Below are 23,501 nucleotides of genomic sequence, written 5' to 3'. Positions count from 1 at the left end.
AGTTAAGAACAAATTCTTATTTACAATTACGGCCTTTATAGAACTATAGTTTGCACAAAGTCATGACTATTATCATAATGGCATTCATTTGATCAGACAAAGCTGGCTCTGAATGCTGCTCTGAGTGAAAAGCCAGAGTTGGTTGTTCAGTCCAGGGCCCACAGAAGTAGGTCATGGCTGACAAACACCTCTAATTAGCCTAATGAAGCCAGTGGCTCAGGTTGAGTCACATAATTGGTCTCTGAAGTGGATGATGAGACTGGATGGTCGATCATGCGTAGGTTTTAGGGCAGAAAAAATATATGAGTGCTAGCTGGATTCTTGAAATGAGCTCATTCAACCCATTGCTCATAATTATTGCATGATAGTTGTATTACCTCATAATCTAAAAAGCATGTTTTTCTTAGGTCCAGGTCACAGAAAAAAAAACATTATTCCTCCTCTCCCTGCTTCCTCCCTCTTCCTCCTCCTCTCCTTCCTCTCCCCCTCAATCAATCAAATGTATTAATAAAGACCTTTTTACATCAGCCGATGTCACAAAGTGCTAAGCCGAAACGCAGCCTAAAACCCCAAACAGAAAGCAATGCAGATGTAGAAGCACGCTGGCTAGGAAAAGCTCTATAGAAAGGCAGGAACCTAGGAAGAAACCTAGAGAGGAGCCAGGCTCTGGGGGGTGGCCAGTACTCTTTTGGCTGTGCCGGGTGGAGATTATAACAGTACATGGCCAAGATGTTCAAACATTCATAGATGACCTTCAGGGCCAAATAATAATAATCACAGTGGTTGTAGAGGGTGCAACAGGTCAGTTGGCTTTTCATAGCCAATCATTCAGAGTTAGAGACAGCAGGTGCGTTAGAGAGAGACAGAGTTGAAAACAGTAGGTCCGGGACAAGGTAGCACGTCCGGTGAACAGGTCAGGGTTCCATAGCCGCAGGCAGAATAGTTCAAACTAGAGCAGCAGCACGACCAGGTGGACTGAGGCATGGTCCTAGGGCTCAGGTCCTCCGAGAGAAAGAGAGAGTTAAAGGGAGCATACTTAAATTCACACAGGACACTGGATAAGACAGGAGAAATACTCCAGATATAACAGACTGACCCTAGCCCCCCAAACACATAAACTATTGCAGCATAAATACTGGAGGCTGAGACAGGAGGGGTTGGGAGACACTGTGGCCCCATCCGACGATACCCCCGGAGAGGGCCAACCAGGCAGGATATTACCCCACGCTCTTGAAGGATATCTTCAACCACCAACTTACTACCCTAAGACAAGGCCGAGTATAGCCCACAAAGATCTTCTCCACGGCACGAGCTCAAGGGGGGTGCCTCCCTCCTTCCACCATCTTCCTCCTCCTTTCCTTCCCACTCCCCCTTTCTCCCTCTCCCTATTTACTCCATCCTTCTTCCTCCCTCTTCCTCCTTACTCCCTCAGCCTCCCTCTCCCTCCTTACTTCCTCTTCCTCCATCTGAAAACGATGTTAATGATGTTATTTAAGACACAGTGCTGATTAGTTGTTTTCCAATATGATAAGTATACCCCCATTGTTTCAACAAATTCTTTGCCCATCTTGTTTACCCAAATTGTTAACCCATTTGCTTTCATTTGGCCAACATTTCTGAAAGATAACAATTATCTGGTGAAACATAACTCATGATGTGCACGCTGCTTAGGACCGAACATCACCGTCCACAGACTGTGCCTGTCTCTCCCACCTCTTTCTGTCAGCCCAGGGAGATAATGTCTGTTTGGTGTGCACAGAGAGATTAATTGTAATGTGAGACTGCAAAATTAATAATAAATGTTTTGCTGTGGGCTTTTTAAAATATTGTGCATAGAAGCTCCCAGTCCCCTGTCAACATTCTCACCGTACAGATATGTAGTGGTAAGATTATTTTCCTCCCCTTGTCCCCTGGCCTTCCACAAGCAACCTGCAACTGGAACCATTAGCCTACTAGCTAAAGACAACCGTTTTCATGGCAATAATCATCAATCATCTTTTGTTCTGTGCTGCCTGTTTCCAATTATCATACAAAGGCAGTGAGCCCAATACAAATAGGATAGCTAATGATATACATAGAATGGGTGTCAGAGGCAACATTGATGACTTTTATATCCTACATTGAGTCCATTGAAACATCCATATTTGGACTATGAAGACAATGAAGTGTTATTTTATGTTATGTTATGTTTATGTCAACATTTTCTCATAACTAATAATAAATGGAAACATTTCCAGCTCTATCACCCTATAATCCATTTGAGACAGAAAATATCTGCAGGTACATTGAGCTGGACCAAGAAAATTATACAGGTTAAAAATGTTCCTCGTAAATCTTGTTCTGGAGCCAGCTCTACAGAGTGGTCACTAGATGGCACAGAAACAAAGTCCTGAAATCTGATTTTAAACCTAACCCTAACCTTAACCACATTGCTAACCCTAATGCCTAACCCTAATCTTAAATTAAGACTAAAAAGCAATTTTACAATTTTCAACTGGCCCATCTAACTGAAATCTTGCAGTTCTGCCTCCAGGACAAGACTCATCCCCAGGGCCGGTTTCAGGCATAACCAACATAAGCGGTTGCTTAGGGCCCCCTGGCTGCTGCAGATCCCCTGGCAACTAGAGGTGTAACCAGGTGCAATTTCCAAATTCAGTCATTCAATAAGCTGTGTCAGCTAACAATTTTTAGATTGGTAGTTAGCTGGCTAAACTATCTAAACTTGCAGTAATCATGGCCGAATACCTACCGGGCGCTTGTCCAGGGGCCCTGACCTCCCCCCTGTTAGTCAGCTATCATGTTAACATGGCATAAGTCAGTACAAAATGTGTAGAATTGCAGGAAATGTATCTTTACCCCATGTAAAAATGGGATTTAGCTGTAAAACTTCAGATTTTTTTCTCTCCGCCCCATGGCAAAAGGAGTAGAATTGCTGAAAATTTGCTTTAAACTGCATTATTTTCTCTACCCTTCCCCATGGCAAAATGTGTAGAACTGCAAGAAATTAAATTTAAAAAATGACATTTTTCTCTCAACTGTCAAGAGGGGGGCCACTGAAATGTTTTGGCGTGAGGTGGGGGGCCCCCCCAACCAAATATTGCTTAGGGCACCCAAAGGTTAGAGCCCTGCTCATCCCAATAAACGTCCACCTGACAAATGTACTCTGCTCATCCCAATAATCTTCAACCTGCCAAATTTACGGGCAGCCACAAAATTCCAGAGAAGGGAAAGAGTGTTGTGCCCCTGCAAATATACAGTATCACTCACTAACACTGGAAAACAATGGAAAATGAATACCTCACAGATCACTCAGCACTTGCACACATCAAAAACAGCAAAAGTCTCACATCTAACCATATCTACAATGGAGGCTATGTGTGGTATGATAGCTTTTCTATTGAAGAAATGGCACTTGTTGTCATGACAGCCATCTGTATGAGCCCTTTGTAATTTGGGAGCATCACAGAAAGCACTCTGTTTGTTTGAAGTCCCTCTGCATTTTGGTGTTTTTCTTTGTTGATGACACCTCAAATGATGGCCATAATTGAGCTAGATGGAACAGATTGGCATATTGTGTCTCATATTGTTTCATATGAAGGGAGAGACAGCAGGTTTCATCAACACTGTTACTCCACTGCTTCTCTATGTCTAACAGGCTTATACATGAAGCAACAAAAGACAAGCAGAAACTATAAATGAATGTATTCCCACATTCATAACACCTGACATTTTACAGTCTAAAAATACAGTGACATGGAACAGAGGATACTTAATGGACCTGATAAAGTGTTTAGATTACATTATCAATGGCATCTGAATACAGTGTTGCCTTTGGACACATTTTATGTGCCAGTCCAAGAGTAAGTGCTGAATTCCACCTTTGCTGTGTTGGAGAGGTCACAAAATAGCATGTTATTATCCCTAAAATATATTTGTAATTTGGTGCTGGGGGTATTTGGGTTGCATGGAGGTGGAAGTCATTTTGCAGCTGCGCAACACATAGAGGAACTACTCCAGTCTTCACACATTATTTCATTATTTTAATGGGTGAAATGTGAGAAAAGGCACACAAAACACACAAATAATACTAGCAAAAATAGCCACCATAACAAAATACATAAAACCCTGTGTAAACAAAGACTGGTCCAGCATGGTAGAGCCAGAGTCACTCTAATTTCCTTAATTTCCTTCTTCATAGCAAAGTCCTCCTCAGACTGAATCTACATGGGGCCTGATTCCGACCCGAGTTAAGCATGCATAAATGGAACATTATTCCTTTTTTTATGCACTTTTCTCTCTATGCATATTCTGACCTTGAACTTAAGCAGGAGAATAGCATGCTATTAATTTTGGGTGGAGATGGAATAAATGAAGCAGAGGCGGAGGTCTGTCTACAGATAAACCATATTCTGACCTTGACTTAATTCCCTCATAATTCCACCACCATTACACATGAGGAAACCATGAATACAGGTGTTATATCTATCTGAAAAAACATTCTGCACGTACTGCAATTTACCACTTGATAAGAGCTATGGATGAGAGCTAGGAAAATGAGCAATCCTTTTGGATAAGGGAACTTGTTTAGATATACAGTGGGGCATGAAAGTATTTAGTCAGCCACCAATTGTGCAAGTTCTCCCACTTAAAAAGATGAGAGAGGCCTGTAATTTTCATCGTAGGTACACTTCAACTATGACAGACAAAATGAGAAGAAAAAAATCCAGAAAATCACATTGTAGGATTTTTAATGAATTTATTTGCAAATTATGGTGGAAAATAAGTATTTGGTACAATAACAAAAGTTTATCTCAATACTTTGTTATATACCCTTTGTTGGCAATGACAGAGGTCAAACGTTTTCTGTAGGTCTTCACAAGGTTTTCACAAACTGTTGCTGGTATTTTGTCCCATTCCTCCATGCAGATTTCCTCTAGAGCAGTGATGTTTTGGGGCTGTTGCTGGGCAACACGGACTTTCAACTCCCTCCAAAGATTTTCTATGGGGTTGAGATCTGGAGACTGGCTAGGCCACTCCAGGACCTTGAAATGCTTCTTACGAAGCCACTCCTTCGTTGCCCGGGCGGTGTGTTTGGGATCATTGTCATGCTGAAAGACCCAGCCACGTTTCATCTTCAATGCCCTTGCTGATGGAAGGAGGTTTTCACTCAAAATCTCACAATACATGGCCCCATTCATTCTTTCCTTTACACGGATCAGTCGTCCTGGTCCCTTTGCAGAAAAACAGCCCCAAAGCATGATGTTTCCACCCCCATGCTTCACAGTAGGTATGGTGTTCTTTGGATGCAACTCAGCATTATTTGTCCTCCAAACACGACGAGTTGAGTTTTTACCAAAAAGTTATATTTTGGTTTCATCTGACCATATGACATTCTCACAATCTTCTTCTGGATCATCCAAATGCTCTCTAGCAAACTTCAGACGGGCCTGGACATGTACTGGCTTAAGCAGGGGGACACGTCTGGCACTGCAGGATATGAGTCTCTGCGGCGTAGAGTGTTACTGATGGTAGGCTTTGTTACTTTGGTCCCAGCTCTCTGCAGGTCATTCACTAGGTCCCCCCGTGTGGTTCTGGGATTTTTGCTCACCGTTCTTGTGATCATTTTGACCCCATGGGGTGAGATCTTGCGTGGAGCCCCAGATCGAGGGAGATTATCAGTGGTCTTGTATGTCTTCCATTTCCTAATAATTGCACCCACAGTTGATTTCTTCAAACCAAGCTGCTTACCTATTGCAGATTCAGTCTTCCCAGCCTGGTGCATGTCTACAATTTTGTTTCTGGTGTCCTTTGACAGCTTTTTGATCTTGGCCATAGTGGAGTTTGGAGTGTGACTGTTTGAGGTTGTGGACAGGTGTCTTTTATACTGATAACAAGTTCAAACAGGTGCCATTAACACAGGTAACGAGTGGAGGACAGAGGAGCCTCTTAAAGAAGAAGATACAGGTCTGTGAGAGCCAGAAATCTTGCTTGTTTGTAGGTGACCAAATACTTATTTTCCACCATAATTTGCAAATAAATTCATTAAAAATCCTACAATGTGATTTTCTGGATTTTTTTCTCTCATTTTGTCTGTCATAGTTGAAGTGTACCTATGATGAATTACAGGCCTCTCTCATCTTTTTAAGTCGGAGAACTTGCACAATTGGTGGCTGACTAAATACTTTTTTGCCCCATTGTAATTTACCTTATAATCGCTGAAGACAACTGTGAAACCATCCATATAGCAGCATAACTGAAGCATATCAACACAGTAAGGTTTATGGAATGACATATGCAGAATTTAAATTGTATGGCCTTTTAACTAGCAGGGATAGGCACTCTGGATTGTCTTAATTATAAACTACCCTGACTGTCTCTGCTTGTTCTTGTTTCTATCGTGATTCATTTTAGCCACTCTCAGCATTGACCATCAGTAAGGCCTAATGGGGGGTTAAATAACTGAATGTGACAAGTGAATTTAAGTGAATCAAACCACCGTAAAGGCTTTCCAAACCAGTTTTTATGATTCATAAATACTTCCTAACCCTAAATAATCTCCAAGATTACAGAGTATTTTAAAACCTACAAATTGGTGCTGAAAAGAAGACATATGTCTTTCTTTCATTGATCCCTAACTAATATTCTGAACCTGTTTTATTGATATATTCTATTCCGTCTGTCTTCAAAATTCAAACTAAAAAGTACACCATATTTAAAGGGATGGCTAAAGATAAATGTCCTTAAAACCCTATTGAAGGATAAATATGTTGGCCAGCGTGTGGGAGGGTTTTCAGCAGTTGAATTAAATTGATTCAGAGTGCCAAGGGAACCACGCCTGCAAAGCTTCATAGGGTACTGTAAGTCTGAATACCAACTACTGAGAAGTCTGTAGGAAAGGCGTGAATAAGGAAAGGCATAATTTCCTAAATTGGAATTGGGCACATGATGATAGGCAGCTGACTCAGATAACCCACTTACCAGAGACATAGCCTATTCTCTGCTATTGTCCCACTACACACCTCACCCACCTTCATTCGACACCTCTGCAGCTCCTACTATTCCTATACACTGGCAAGATATACAAGGCATTTCATCCTATGCTACACGTGGTTAAATATATACAAATTGGCTGGATATTGCTTAACCATTAATGTTTACCTTTCCTTCCAGGTTATTAGACATCATGCATTTCTGCCAGTCAAAATAAATGGTATACTCTCACATCAGTGACATTTGCATGCATACAATAACATATGTACATCATACATACACACACAGCCTAACCCTGAGAAGCTGGGAGGAGGTCATAATTGCTTATAGGTTGAAGTGAGAGTCTAAACTACAATAGTAATGAAAATACGTCTACGAAATAAATTATAGTGTTTTAACATTAAATAGAATAATAGTTTCGTTTTCCTGAATCACGCTGGTCGATGATGATGGGGTGTGGGTTCAAAATGATGGAGTGTCTCGTTACTGAGTGAGCGTGAATGTAGGATGCGACGCGAGCGCACTACTCTGGTCCAAGGCGCTGTGGCACCTCGGAGCACGTGACACAGAAGCGCACAAAGCGAATCCTTATAAAAAATAATTGCGTAGCTCAGACAGACAGACACATCGCTGTTACTATACAGGGATGCGAGGCTCATTATGACACATTCACTCTGCTAAAAATAATTTTCAACGATTTGATACACTTTGATAAAAGCAACTGTTGACATCAATATAATACAATTCCTGAGATTGGATTAGTGGACACACTTCCTCTTGTCTTTATGTCATAAATTAAATCTGGCATAAGAAACAACGCAAATTCTTTGTGCAAAGAATATGAAGGTAATAACTATTTTTTGTTTACTCAAATGGAATGCAAATGTGCCATTAATGCATAATCTATTTATTTGTTGATTTTGCTGTACCCTTAGTGAGAGTTTATCGAGTCTAATTACTTGCTTGCAGCCTCTCCATAACCTTCCTTGTTGTTGGTCTGTTTTACTAATTCATAAATGGGACAAGGGGCATCGTCACATTGTTGTATAGCCTAAATCACTACCAGAATTTTTTTTGCCCATCTATAAACATCCGCATGACAATGTTTTATCAAATATTCTCATTAGTCTACTTGTTTTTATGAATGAAAAACATATGTAGGTTATTGTAATTTTTCTTAACAAAATGTACAGATCTAGTCCTATTCATGATCTAATGGCAGGGATTATGTGCCGTTTATCTATGTGTTTTACGTTTCGTTAGTCTTATGGACGGGATACGCATGGTATACATCGTCCAACGAAATGCTTACTTGCAGGTTCCTTTTCGACAATGCAAAAACAATAAGAAATAATAAAAGATAAGAATACGAACAAAAAGTAAATAGCTCAGTAGAATAGGATAAACATTTTAGCATACGTATAATAGACTACAGGAAGGTTATAGTTATAGTCCAATATTTACTCTTGTATTGGGGATGGGGGCAGTGTATAAACTGAGCCATATAATAAGAGTCTGAGAGAAAAAAATAGTCCTGTAAAAATCTATAGATTGATTCTACAAAATCAATTCACTCTTCTCTTGAGAGAATATAACTACCTCCTTTGATGCATCATTCATTGAATCATATTTTTTTTTAAACCTAATCCTGTATTACCCCTTAATTAATAGGAAAGATTGACCTACATTGGCATCTTAATGCAATGTTTTTGTTCTAGGGGCAGCACAGAAGGTTAGATATGGGTCTCAATCATTTGTCATTGACTGTTAATTCTCTCACCATTGTCTGAGACACATCTGCTGTAGAGTCAGCTGGCTGGTACAGGGATACCAATAATGTCACCCAGCAACATTCCCATATCACCCACAGTTAAAATCCCCCACAGTTAAATACATACACATTTGCCTACCCCCACATTTGTCACAATTAAACTGACCAAATAATAGAAAGTATTAATGATTTCAAAATGTTATTGAACTCTCTTTTCTGTCTAGACACGCATCTAATGCTACATAATTTACCAGTCAGCTGAGTAGCCATGAAGTCTGCTCTGGATGGAATAGCTGACACCACTTTCCGAACAATGACTACTGGTTTGCAGTATCTTGGCTCCAACGATGTGAGCTATGATGACCCGTCCATTGATTCTGGCTTCGCCAAGACTGGATTCCACTTACAGAAGACTCACTCTGCCCCACTTAGTAACTCCTTCCCTGTACAAGTACCTGGGGACAAGGAGCTCATCTATAATGGCAACTCCATTTACCCGACCAACTTCTCTGAAATGCTTGGCAATGGGACCCGATGGGAGGTCGGGGGTTCTCTCCAATGCGGGGAGAACATTGTGGACATGGAGTGCTTCATGATTCTGACCCCCAGCCAGCAGTTAGTAGTAGCGGTCATGGCACTCACCCTGGGAACCTTCACAGTGCTGGAGAACCTTATCGTATTGTGTGTGATCCTCCACTCCCACATCCTGCGCTGTCGGCCCTCATACCACTTCATAGGAAGCCTGGCTGTAGCCGACCTTCTGGGCAGTGTCATATTTGTGTACAGTTTCTTGGACTTCCATGTGCTGCACCGGAAGGACAGTCCCAATGTGTTTCTATTTAAACTCAGTGGAGTCATCGCCTCTTTCACTGCCTCTGTGGGCAGTCTCTTTCTCACGGCCATCGACCGCTATATCTCTATCCACAGGCCGATGGCTTACAAGCGGATCGTCACCAAGAACAAGGCTGTCATTGCCTTCTGCATGATGTGGACTATCTCCATCGTCATTGCGATTCTCCCCCTACTGGGCTGGAACTGTAAGCAACTGAACTCGGTGTGCTCAGACATTTTCCCACTCATCGACGAGAAGTACCTGATGTTCTGGATAGGGATGACCAGTGTGCTACTTCTGTTCATCATCTACGCCTACATGTTCATCCTGTGGAAGGCCCACCACCACACTGTGCGCATGATGAGCCGCAGCTCCCAGAAGAGCATCATTGTCTACACGGCAAATGGAACCAAGGCTCAGACCATGCGACCCGAGCAGACTCGCATGGACATCCGCCTGGCCAAGACCTTGGTGCTGATCCTGGTGGTCCTCATCATCTGCTGGGGCCCTGTGCTAGCCATCATGGTCTACGACCTCTTCTGGAAGATGAACAACGTTATCAAGACGGTCTTTGCCTTCTGCAGCATGCTCTGCCTGCTCAACTCCACCGTCAACCCCGTCATCTATGCACTGAGGAGTAAGGACCTGCGCCGGGCCTTCCTTAACATCTGCCGGACGTGCAGGGGATCTTCTCAACCACTGGACAACAGTGCTGAGTCTGATTGCCACAGCAGGAGCATCAAAGGCACAGCCTACAAATCCACGGCTAGCTGTGCAAACACCACTGTAAAAGTGGCCAAAGTCACCCTGTCGGTCTCCGCAGAGATGGTCTGAGAACCTTTCTGCCATCATGTGACTGTGAAGGTATTGACTGTGAAGAATTTATCTAGAATAGACACTACCCCAATTAGCGCTGTCCAGAAAGTTTGCCAACCATGAACTTTAAATTGAGCTTTGAAGTCTATGTAGCTGTAGCATAAAATAATGTGGATTATTATACTGAACAAAAATATAAATGCAACATGTAAAGTGTTGGCCCCATGTTTCATGAGCTGAAATAAAAAATCCCAGACATTTTCCATACACACAAAAACCTTATTTCTCTCAAATTTAGTGCATAAATTTGTTTACATCCCTGTTAGTAAGCATTTCTCCATTGCCAAGATAATCCATCCACTTGACAGGTGTGGCATATCAAGAAGCTGATTAAACAGCATGATCATTACACAGGTGCACCTTGTACTGGCAACAATAAAAGGCCATTCTAAAATGTGCAGTTTTGTCACACAACACAATGCCACAGATGCCTCAATTTTTGAGGAAGCGTGCAATTGGCATTCTGACTGTAGGAATGTCCACCAGAGCTGTTGCCAGTAAGCTGCCTCCAACGTTGTTTTAGAGAATTTGGCAGTACTTCCAACAGCCTCACAACCGCAGACCACGTGTAACCACGCAAGCCCAGGACCTCCACATCCGGCTTCTTTGATGGCCACTGGCACGCTGGAGAAGTGTGCTCTTCTCGGATGAATCCCGGTTTCAACTTTACCAGGCAGATGGCAGACAGCATGTATGGCATTGTGTGGGAGAGCGGTTTGCTGATGTCAACGTTGTGAACAGAGTGCCCCATGGTGGCAGTGGGGTTATGGTATGGGCAGGCATACGCTACGGACAACGAACACAATGGCATTTTATCGAAGGGAATTTTAATGCACAGAGATACCGTGACGAGATCCTGAGGCCCATTGTCGTGCCAGTCATCATCACCTCATGTTTCAGCATGATAATGCATGGCCCCATGTTGCAAGGATCTGTACACATTTCCTGGAAGCTGAAAATTTCCCAGTACTTCCATGGCCTGCATACTCACCAGACATGTCACCCATTGAGCATGTTTTGGACGATCTGGATCGACATCGTGTTCCAGTTCCTGCCAATATCTAGCAACTTCGCACAGCCATTGAAGAGGAGTGAGACAACATTCCACAGGACACAATCAACAGCCTGATAAACTCTATGCGAAGGAGATGTGTCGCTCTACATGAGGCAAATGGTGGTCACAGCAGATACTGACTGGTTTTCTGATCCACACCCCTACCTTTTTTTTTAAAGCAACCAACAGATGCGTATCTGTATTCCCAGTCATGTGAAATCCATAGATTAGGGCCTAATTTATTTATTTCAATTGACTGATTTACTTATATGACCTGTAACTTAGTAAAATCTTTGAAATTGTTGTATGTTGTATTTATATTTTTGTTCAGCGTAATTCAATGTTTTCAGAACCACTTCATTAATTTATTTTCATAGGGAAATAGTGACAATAAGCATTGTTTAACTGTACAGTTGTGTATTTAGTGTCATGCTGATCTGCCCTGACTGTATGGTTTGAGCCATTAAAATGCTTCTAGGTGAAATTGGCTGCTCTTTCCACTGTAAATTATACTGTAAATTATTACATTGTGATGGTTTGTAGTTCTTGTCATAAAGTATGTTTTGTGAAACTGTTTTGATTGCCTTATTTTTTAAATGATGTATAATTGAGGGTCATGTTATTCCATACAAGAGTAGATAATGTACATCTTTTCAATGAGTCACATTATTTCAACTAACTGGGAGACAGATTTCCCCAAAGAAGAACCACAACCATAAAGACATGTAATGTATTAAATACGTCCCCCCCCCCCCCCCCCCCCCCCCCTCCATCTCTTCATATATGTTAAGTATTTTTCTGTGAATTAACATCTTAATTTATGTTTTGATTCAATAAAAATATTCAGGAAGCACCTTGTGAACTTATCTCATGAAACTCCAGAGAGAGAAAAAACATTTTGTATTTGTGTAGTTACTCATCTTATTTAAGACCAGACTAATTTAGTAATAAGCAATGTATGTATATCATGTACACAAATGCTTTCATCTGAACACATCAATAGAAAAACTTACAGCAAAAATGTCATCATCTACACTGCATTCCCAAAAGTATGTGGACAACTGCTCGTCGAACATCTCATTCCAAAATCATGGGTATTAATATTTAGTTGGTCCCCCCCCCCCTCTGCTGCTATAACAGCCTCCACTAGATGTTGGAACATTCCTGAGGGGACTTGCTTCCATTCAGCCATAAGAGCATTAGTGAGGTCGGCACTGATGTTGGGCGATTAGGCCTGGCTTGCAGTCGGCGTTACAATTTATCCCAAAGGTGTTCGATGGGGTTGAGGTCAGGGCTCTGTGCAGGCCAGTCAAGCTCTTCCACACCGATCTCAACAAACCATTTCTGTATGGACCTCGATTTATGCATGGGGGCATTGTCATGCTGAAACAGGAAAGAGCCTTCCCCAAACTGATGCCACAAAGTTGGAAGCACAGAATCATCTAGAATTGTATTGTAGTATAAAGATTTCCCATCACTGGAACTAAGGGACCTAGCCCGAACCATGAAAAACAGCCAGAGAACATTATTCCTCTTCCACCAAAATGTACAGCTGGCACTATGCATTCGGGCAGGTAGCATTCTCCTGGCATCCGCCAAACCCAGATACATCCTTTGAACTGTCAGATGGTGATGCATGATTCATCACTCCAGAGAACGAGAATGGGTTTCCACTGCTCCAGAGCCCAATGGCGGTGAGCGTTACACCACTCCAGCCAACACTTTGCACATGGTGATCTTAGGCTCGGCCATGGAAACCCATTTCATGAAACTCCCGACAAACAGTTATTGTGCTGATGTTGCTTCTGATCCAACCGAGGACAGACAATTTACAGAGGACAGATGATTTTTACGCGCTACACGCTTCCTGTTCTGTGAGCTTGTGTGGCCTACCACTTCTCGTTGTTTCTCCTAGACTTGACCAGGGCAGCTCTAGCAGGGCAGAAATTTTACAAACTGACTTGTTGGAAAGGTGGCATCCTATGATGGTGCCACGTTGAAAGTCACTGAGCTCTTTGATTGTATACATCTGTCAGCAACTAGTGTGGCTGAAATAGCCAAATCTGCTAATTTGAAGGGGTGTCCACATACTTTTGTATATATAGTGTTTCACCAACCAAGAACTGTCAAATCAACAGAAGATCTTTAAGTAAGTATAAAACCAGAGGAATTTGAATTTTTCAGTTGTCTCTGCTAAGATAAAAAATGAGCAAATATTGCATGTATAATTTATATTCCAAATTATTGTGGCTTCCCCATTCAAACACCTGTGTATGGTTTGGTTTCCAAGCTTCTGAATAAAGTCAAATTTGCACAATACTCATAAGGCATGTACGATATCCCCGAGCTGACAAGGTAAAAATCTGTCGTTCTGCCCATGAGCAAGGCAGTTAACCCACTGTTCCCCGGGCACTGAAGACGTGGATGTTGATTAAGACAACTCCCGCACCTCTCTGATTCAGAGGTTTTGGGTTAAATAAGGAAGACACATTTCAACTGAAGGCATTCAGTTGTACAACTAACTAGGACCCCCCTTTCCCCTATATCAGATATGGGCTTTGGTGGTATGTTTTTAAGTCTCTGGAGGAGGAGAAAGAGTTGGCAGTGGCACATGGGACGATGTGCCGTGTGTTGTGTGAGGTACTGTACTGCCCTCTTGTGGAATCAGAGTATAGTACGATGGGGCTGGTTAGAAAGGTAAAACCACGTTTTTACCCCAAGTTTTTACCCCAAGTGAAAAAAATGTAACAGAAAAGGCAAAAAAACGTATAAGTGTAACAATCCATTTTACATTATGGGCCCATGGATTTGTAGAACAAAATAAAGTGGCAAAGACTAACAAAATACATTAATTTCCAATAATGTGAATGAAGAACAGGCCTACTGCTAATGTGTATAGATATAGCAGCGCAAAATCATGGCAGCACCAAAATATTATAACAGCGAAAATGATTAAATGTGATTTCGAACAACACAAACCACCACCTCTGTCTTGACTGCACTACAAATCCCACCATCATCAGCGCATGCCCACCGGCATGCGCTCCAATTTTTTGACGTCTTCAACCCTAGAACCAGACGGCTCGGAGATCAAAAACAAGAAGCTAGCTGGCTTTCAAGCTGGTAGGCAGGTTGTTATAGCTTCGTCTGAATTTATAACGTAGCTAAGGACATTCAAATAGAGGTAAGATATAAGTGAAACAAACGTCAAAGATACACGAGCGTCGGATAGGAACGGAGGGCAACTTTTCCCCGGAAAGGTGGGAATTTGTTTTCATTTGATTTTGTTGGCTAACGCTAGCTTAACCTAATAACGTTACTGTACGTTAGCCAACAACAGTCGCAAGACTCCTTCCTGGACTTGTCGAAGTTGCAAAGCTAGGTAACTAGCCAGCTAGCTGAAAATACATAATCGGGATAATAAGCTCCTTCCTATCTCGAAAGCCATTTTCTTTTGTTTCGCATTAGCTACTATACACTGTTCCTCGTTCGTTCTTTGTAGCTGGACCCTCCTTAAATCAAAATCATGGCGTGTGGAGCGACCCTGAAAAGAACCATGGAGTTTGATCCATTGATGAGTCCAACGTCGCCTAAAAGGAGAAGGTGTATCCCGGTTTCCCCATCATCCTCCTCATCCCCACGGAAATACCTTCGCATGGAGCCGTCACCATTTGGAGAGGTGTCGTCAAGACTTTCAGCTGGTAATTAACGTTAGTTAACTAATTTACCGGATAAACCCGTTAGCTACCCAGGCCAGTGTGCTAGCTTTCTGCATTGCCAGCTAACCCTTAACTTAGCATACTATTTTCCAAGACCATATTAGATGTTAGCCAATAGTTAGGTAGATATGCTGCAATAACATGAGTAACTATCTTGAAAAGATAACATGATGTCGATATAGCACGTTGACATTGGGAAGATCTCAATTGCATACTTCTTGCAACCTCTGAAACCGCAGACTTTCTCATCCAATGGGTTTTGAGAAGGAGACGAGGAGAGAGGACGCGAGGTGTATGCAATTGAGATCTTCCCATGGTGTCATCTTGACCCTTTTTGTGTTACACAGCATAATAGGAGCTATAAGGATTGCACTATAACGTGAGGCCTCCATTAGATGTGACAAGTTGTTTGACTAACTTCCTCCCTGAATGGTTTTGACTCATGCTGTGTACTATCTCATTCAAGAGAAAATTCTGAACAACATCAAGCAGGAGTACAAGCGCATTCAGAAGAGAAAACACATCGATGGAGTTTACCAACAGACAGAGGGTTGCTACTCCCTAGAGGCTCCACCCCCTCTAGGTGGATCCAGTATGCCAGGTTTGTTGTAGTGTACTGTTAGCCTAGCCAGGTTCAATGTCGGTCCTTGAGGGCCAAAAACACTTCTTGTTTTCATCTTCTGCTTCTGAGAGACTAATTCAGACCTGGGACACCAGGTGAGTGCAATGAACTACCAGGTAGAAACAAAAAACAGAGGTGTTTCGGCCCTCCAGGACCGGAATTGAACAGCTCAAATCCTAAACCTAGGTGAGGAGGGGAGATCCAGAGTGCAGGATGAACTAGACCCCCCCCCCCTCAACATGCAAATAACCTAATTTCTCTCCTCGTGTCATCTGCAGGCACATCGGCTGGAGGTTCTTCTCCATCAAGGAAAGAACAGCCCTTATTTACTCTTAGACAAGTTGGAATTATTTGTGAACGTCTACTGAAGGAGCGTGAAGATAAAGTTCGGGAGGAATATGAGGAGACCATGACTTCCAAGTTGGCAGGTGTGGACTGTCAAAATACAGGATTCAGAAAGTGCAACCTAAGGTGGTATGTGATTTTTACAGTTAAACTTATTAAACCCTTTCCTCCCACATTTCTATTACAGAACAATATGACACTTTTGTGAAGTTTACACATGACCAGTTGATGCGAAGATTTGGAGAGCAACCTGCAAGCTGTGAGTTTTATTTTCCTCTCCTTTTTATATAAGATTCTCAGTGCATGTACCATCCCATTGTTGAATGCAAGAAGGCTACCATTACACTTGAATGGAAAACCTCTAAAGGTTATGGTAACATGGCTGGTTTTCTGTTTTTTTCTATTTTTATCCCTTCTTCACCAGATGTTTCCTGAAAGCGTCCCAGTCTGCCAGATGACCTGTTGCTGCAAGCTATCAAGTTTAAATCTTGGGAAATCACCGCAAGAGATTTGGTTTATTTAAACTTTTCTTACTGTGCCATATTTCTCCTTTGGGCAAAGGTTTATAAGCCGTTGTCAGTGGTTATCACTCTCTCTCGCAAGCAGCTAGGTGCTTCCTAATGTAAATGTATAGGCCCTCTCTACCAGTGGCCTACGTTTCTCCTGCTGTACTTGTATCGATAAGGCCTCACTCTTACAAGGAATTCCAAACTTTATTAATTGTTTTATTTCTTTGTTATATGTGTATATATATATATATATATATATATATATATATATATATATATATATATATATATATATCATATATGATATATATATCATATATGATATATATATCATATATATATCATATATTATATATATATATATATAATGATAAAGCAATGTCGAAATCCATGTAAGGTTTGCTGGTCAATCTATGAGCAAGTGGAAGATGCAAGTTAGTACAGTTTGGAGAAGAGAATATGGGGATGCATCAGTAACTTTTTTTTGTATGGGACTTTACAAAGTGTAAGTTAGATTTTTTTTTTTTTTCCCCCTTTCAAAATGTTTATTTTATTTTGTCATTTTTGTTTTCCTGGTATTACTTTCAAACCTATGTACTTAGTGGAAAACCAAACAATAAAATGTTTTAAGGCTTATGATTTAAAAGTTTTATGCTGTCACAACAGGGTAATGCTCTAAGTCAAGTACTACCAGTGTTTCCCCTATACGGCACACCGCCCCTGCAAATTAAAGTGCAACTCTCTTTAAAACCATGAATGCCTTTGAAAACGGCCAACGTGGCCTCGAAATAAATCAGAAACTGTTATTCTAGATCCAAAGACTACGTGTAAATAGGATCGTTTGGTCATAAAGTCTCGTCTAAAACGTGAGTTTGGTAAATTAAGGTTGGGTTTTGATTTGACGATGTCTATTTGCCCACTAACATGGGGTGAACAGTTGCGTTAATGGCTCTCTATCCAATAGCATAGACCGTAGGAAAGACCTGCACAGCAGCTCCAACTGTTTACATAAGACAACACGTTGCACACTTTTTTTACTTGAGAAATACTGCACCAAACACTTTAGTTAATGTACAATTGTGCTACTAAAATGTCAAAATTAATTACAGATTTTGAGTTCTCTTAAATTCATTCTGGGGGTCAGACACTGACGTTTTGCTTCCTTCGCCCGCTTTGAGGATAACACGGTGCCACTGACGCGGCCTGCTCCCAAGGACTGTGGGTTCTCATTCTCCGTGGCCGACCTAAGACATTTTAAGCGTGTTAACCCTCGCCAGGCAGACGGCATCCCTAGCAGCGTCCTCAGAGCATGCGCAGACCATCTGGCTGGAGTGTTTACAGACATATTCAATCTCCCTATCCCAGTCTGCTGTCCCCACTTGCTTCAAGATGTCCACCATTGTTCCTGTATCCAAGAAAGCAAAGGTAACTGAACTAAATGACTATTGCTCCGTAGCACTCACTTCTGTCACCATGAAGTGCTTTAAGAGGCTAGTAAGGATCATATCACCTCTATGTTACCTGACACCCTAGACCCACTGCAATTTGCTTACTGCCCCAATAGATGCACAGACGATGCAATCACACTGCTCTAACCCATCTGGACAAGAGGAATACCTACGTAAGAATGCAGTTAATTTAATATATCTCAGTCTTCAACACCATAGTACCCACCAAGCTAGAGGGCAATGGGTCTGAACCCTGCCCTGTGCAACTGGGTCCTGGACTACCTGATGGGCTGCCCCCAGCTGGTGAAGGTAAAAAACAACAACACCCACTTCGCTGATCCTCAACACAGGAACCCCACAAGTGTACATGCTGAGCCCCCTCCTGTACTCCTTGTTCACCCAAGACTCCTTGGCCACGCACGCCTCCAACTCAATCATCAAGTTTGCAGACGACACAACAGTAGTAGGCCGGATTACCAACAATGACGAGTTCGCCTACAGGGAGGTGAGGGCCCTGGTGGAGTGGTACCAGGAAAATAACCTCTCACTCAATGTCAACAAAATGAAGGCGCTGATCGTTGACTTCATGAAACAGCAGAGGGAGCACGCCCCTATCCACATCGACGGGACTGCAGTGGAGAAAGTGGAAAGCTTCAAGTTCCTCAACATACACATCACTGACCATCTGAAATGGTCCACCCACACAGACAGTGTGGTGAAGAAGGAGCAACAGCGGCTCTTCAATCTCAGGAGGGTGAAGAAATTTGTCTTGTCCCCTAAGACCCTCACGAAATATAACAGATGCACAATTGAGAGCATCATGTCAGGCTGTATCACAGACTGGTAGGGCAACTGCACTTCCCGCAACTGCAGGGCTCTTCAGATGGTGATGCGGTCTGCCCAACGCATCACCGATGGCACGCTGTCCCTCCAGGACACAATGTCTCAGGAAAGCCAAAAAGATCATCAAGGACATCCCTCACCTGAGCCACAGCCTGTTCACCCTGCCATTATCCAGAAGGCAGTCAGTACAGGTGCATCAAAGCTGGGACCGAGACTGAAAAACAGCTTCTATCTCAAGGTCATCAGGCACTTAAATAGCCAACACTAGCCAGCTACCACCCGGTCACTCAACCCTGCACCTTAGAGGCTGCTCTATATACATAGACATGGAATCACTGGCCACTTTAATAATGAACACTAGTCACTTTAATAATGTTTACATACTACTTTACTCATCTCATATGTATATACTGTATTCTATTCTACTGTATTTTAGTCAATGCCACTCCGACATTGCTTGTCTTAATATATACAGTATCGGTCAAAAGTTCGGACACACCTACTCATTCAAGGGTTTTTATTTGTACTATTTTCTACATTGTAGAATATTGAAGACTTCAAAACTATGAAATAACACATGGAATCATGTAGTAAACCAAAATGTGTTAAACAAATCAAAATATCTTTTTTTAGATTATTCAATGTAGCCACCCTTTGCCTTGATGTCAGCTTTGCACACTCTTGGCATTCTCTCAACCAGCTTCATGAGGTAGTCACCTGGAATTCATTCCAATTAACAGGTGTGCCTTGTTACTTAGTTAATTTGTGGAATTTCTTTCCTTAATATGTTTGAGCCAATCAGTTGTGTTGTGACATGGTAGGGGTGGTATACAGAAGATAGCCCTATTTGGTAAAAGACCAAGTCCATATTATGGCAAAAACAGCTCAAATAAGCAAAGAGAAACCATCATTACTTTGAGACATGAAGGTCAGTCAATCCGGAAAATGTCAAGAACTTCAAGTGCAGTCGCAACAACCATCAATGTCTATGATGAAACTGGCTCTCATGAGGACTGCCACAGGAAAGGAAGACCCAGAGTTACCTCTGCTGCAGAGGGTAAGTTCGTAAGTTACCAGCCTCAGAAATCAGCACTTAACTGTACCTCAGATTGCAGCCCAAATAAACACTTCACAGAGTTCAAGTAACAGACACATCTCAACATCAACTGTTCAGAGACTGCGTGAATCAGGCCTTCATGGTCGAATTTCTGCAAAGAAACCACTACTAAAGAACACCAATAAGAAACACGAGCAATGGACATTAGACCGGTGGAAATCTGTCCTTTTGTCTGATGAATCAAAATGTAAGATTTCTGGTTCAACGGCTGTGTCTTTTAGAGACGCAGAGTAGGTGAACAGATGATCTCTGCATATGTGGCTCCCACCGTGAAGCATGGAGGTGTGATGGTGCTTTGCTGGTGACACTCTCAGTGATTTATTTAGAATTCAAGAAACACTTAACCAGCATGGCTACCACAGCATTCTGCAGCGATGCGCCATCCCATCTGGTTTGCACTTAGTGGGACTATAATTTGTTTTTCAACAGGACATTGACCCCAAAACACACCTTCGGGCTGTGTAAGGGCTATTTGACCAAGAAGGAGAGTGATGGAGCGCTGCATCAGATGACCTGGCATCCACAATCACCAAACCTCAACCCAATTGAGATGGTTCGGGATGAGTTGGACGGCAGAGCGAAGGAAAAGGAGCCAACAAGTGCTCAGCATATGTGGAACTCGAAGACGGTTGGAAAAGCATTCCAGGTGACTACCTCATGAGACTGGTTGAGGGAATGCCAAGAGTGTGCAAAGCTGTCATCAAGGAAAAGGTTGGCTGCTTTTAAGAATATCAAATATTTTGAATTGTTAAACACCTTTTTTTTTACTACATGATTCTATGTGTTATTTCATAGTGTTGATGTCTTCACTATTATTCTACAATGTTGAAAATAGTCAAAAATAAGAAAAACTCTTGAATGAGTAGGTGTGTCCAAACTTTTGACTGGTACCGTATTATTTCTTATTTCCATTATTTTACTTTTAGATGTATGTATTGTTGTGAATTGTTAGATACTACTGCACTGTTAGAGCTAGGAACACAAGCATTTTACTACACCCGCAATAACATCTGCTAAAAATGTGTGTGACCAATAACATTTGAGTTGAAACCTCATTAACCAAACATGGAATCGGTCAGGAAACACACCTTCAAGACTGACATCTCATTTTTTTTCTAATGAGCACAGAAAAACACGCCAATCAACATGTGCAGTGGTTCTTTAAAGAAAAGAGGACAAAGCAATGCAACCTTTAATTATAGAAAACATTTTGGGGATGGTAAAATGTTTTCAGTGTAAACTTAAACGACTAAAACCAGATAAAATATGTAGAACAGATAATGGAGCAATTATTCTTAAATGGAACAACATTTTTGAGAACTGAAAGTCACAAAAAAAATGGCATGGGGTCCCCATTGATTGTTATGTTTGAGTCACTAATATAGCATAAGAACAAGGCAAAATGTACTTAGTCCCCTCCTGTATTCCTTGTTCACCCACGACTGCAAGGCCAAACACAACTCCAACACCATCATTAAGTTTGCTGACGACACAACAGTGGTAGGCCTGTTCACCGACAACGATGAGACAGCCTATAGGGAGAAGGTCAGAGAACTGGCAGTGTGGTGCCAGGACAACAACCTCTCCCTCAATGTGAGCAAGACAAAGGAGCTGATGTTGGACTACAGGAAAAGGCGGGCAGAACAGGCCCCCATTAACATCGACGGGGCTGCAGTGGAGCGGGTCGAGGGTTAAGTTCCTTGGTGTCCACATCAACAAACTATCATGGTCCAAACATACCAAGACAGTCCTGAAGAGGGTACGACAAAACCTTTTCCCCCTCAGGAGACTGAAAAGATTTGGCATGGGCCCCCAGATCCTCAAAAGTTTCTACTGCTATACCATCCTGATCGGTTGCATCACCGCCTGATATGGCAACTGCTCGGCATCTGACCACAAGGCACTACAGAAGGTAGTGCGAACTGCCCAGTACATCACTGGGGCCAAGCTTCCTGCCATCCAGGACCTACAGTGCCTTGCGAAAGTATTCGGCCCCCTTGAACTTTGCGACCTTTTGCCACATTTCAGGCTTCAAACATAGATATAAAACTGTATTTTTTTGTGAAGAATCAACAACAAGTGGGACACAATCATGAAGTGGAACGACATTCATTGGATATTTCAAACTTTTTTAACAAATCAAAAACTGAAAAATTGGGCGTGCAAAATTATTCAGCCCCTTTACTTTCAGTGCAGCAAACTCTCTCCAGAAGTTCAGTGAGGATCTCTGAATGATCCAATGTTGACCTAAATGACTAATGATGATAAATACAATCCACCTGTGTGTAATCAAGTCTCCGTATAAATGCACCTGCACTGTGATAGTCTCAGAGGTCCGTTAAAAGCGCAGAAAGCATCATGAAGAACAAGGAACACACCAGGCAGGTCCGAGATACTGTTGTGAAGAAGTTTAAAGCCGTATTTGGATACAAAAAGATTTCCCAAGCTTTAAACATCCCAAGGAGCACTGTGCAAGCGATAATATTGAAATGGAAGGAGTATCAGACCACTGCAAATCTACCAAGACCTGGCCGTCCCTCTAAACTTTCAGCTCATACAAGGAGAAGACTGATCAGAGATGCAGCCAAGAGGCCCATGATCACTCTGGATGAACTGCAGAGATCTACAGCTGAGGTGGGAGACTCTGTCCATAGGACAACAATCAGTCGTATATTGCACAAATCTGGCCTTTATGGAAGAGTGGCAAGAATGACTTCAGAATGACGTCAGATGAAACCAAAATGGAACTTTTTGGCAACAATGCAAAACGTTATGTTTGGCGTAAAAGCAACACAGCTGAACACACCATCCCCACTGTCAAACATGGTGGTGGCAGCATCATGGTTTGGGCCTGCTTTTCTTCAGCAGGGACAGGGAAGATGGATGGAGCCAAATACAGGACCATTCTGGAAGAAAACCTGGAGTCTGCAAAAGACCTGAGACTGGGACGGAGATTTGTCTTCCAACAAGACAATGATCCAAAACATAAAGCAAAATCTACAATGGAATGGTTCAAAAATAAACATATCCAGGTGTTAGAATGGCCAAGTCAAAGTCCAGACCTGAATCCAATCGAGAATCTGTGGAAAGAACTGAAAACTGCTGTTCACAAATGCTCTCCATCCAACCTCACTGAGCTCGAGCTGTTTTGGAAGGAGGAATGGGAAAAACTGATAGAGACATACCCCAAGCGACTTACAGCTGTAATCGCAGCAAAAGGTGGCGCTACAAAGTATTAACTTAAGGGGGCTGAATAATTTTGCACGCCCAATTTTTCAGTTTTTGATTTGTTAAAAAAGTTTGAAATATCCAATAAATGTCGTTCCACTTCATGATTGTGTCCCACTTGTTGTTGATTCTTGACACAAAAATACA

At 42.1% G+C, this 23,501-nt stretch overlaps 2 protein-coding genes across 6 annotated transcripts; both read left to right on the top strand.

Moving 5' to 3' along the window:
- Positions 1-7,546: 7,546 nt before the first annotated feature.
- On the top strand, positions 7,547-10,701 carry LOC110498131 (cannabinoid receptor type 1A). Its single transcript, XM_021574733.2, has 2 exons — positions 7,547-7,836; positions 8,986-10,701. Exon 2 carries the CDS (start codon positions 9,030-9,032, stop codon positions 10,425-10,427), a length of 1,398 nt encoding a protein of 465 aa, XP_021430408.2. The 5' UTR covers positions 7,547-7,836; positions 8,986-9,029; the 3' UTR covers positions 10,428-10,701.
- Positions 10,702-14,528: 3,827 nt separating this feature from the next.
- LOC100499589 (akirin 2(2b)) lies at positions 14,529-17,354 on the top strand. Of its 5 annotated transcripts, none has more exons than XM_021573141.2 (6): positions 14,529-14,707; positions 15,026-15,224; positions 15,709-15,843; positions 16,143-16,292; positions 16,397-16,468; positions 16,634-17,354. In XM_021573141.2, exons 2-6 carry the CDS (start codon positions 15,050-15,052, stop codon positions 16,642-16,644), a joined length of 543 nt encoding a protein of 180 aa, XP_021428816.1. In that variant the 5' UTR covers positions 14,529-14,707; positions 15,026-15,049; the 3' UTR covers positions 16,645-17,354.
- Positions 17,355-23,501: the final 6,147 nt, after the last annotated feature.

This window comes from Oncorhynchus mykiss, chromosome 19, assembly GCF_013265735.2.
Source record: "Oncorhynchus mykiss isolate Arlee chromosome 19, USDA_OmykA_1.1, whole genome shotgun sequence".
Lineage (NCBI taxonomy): Eukaryota > Metazoa > Chordata > Actinopteri > Salmoniformes > Salmonidae > Oncorhynchus > Oncorhynchus mykiss.
Note: the sequence above shows the minus strand (reverse complement) of the source record. Positions and strands in the feature narration are given on the sequence as shown.

What these genes read in the sequence shown, in the direction of transcription:
- LOC110498131 (XM_021574733.2), top strand. Translation starts at nt 9,030, where the DNA reads ATGAAGTCTGCTCTGGATGGAATAGCTGACACCACTTTCCGAACAATG.
- LOC100499589 (XM_021573141.2), top strand. Translation starts at nt 15,050, where the DNA reads ATGGCGTGTGGAGCGACCCTGAAAAGAACCATGGAGTTTGATCCATTG. An exon ending in AGGTGGATCCAGTATGCCAG is followed by an intron (nt 15,844 to 16,142) that starts GTTTGTTGTAGT and finishes TGTCATCTGCAG; the next exon opens with GCACATCGGCTGGAGGTTCT. An exon ending in CATGACTTCCAAGTTGGCAG is followed by an intron (nt 16,293 to 16,396) that starts GTGTGGACTGTC and finishes TTTCTATTACAG; the next exon opens with AACAATATGACACTTTTGTG.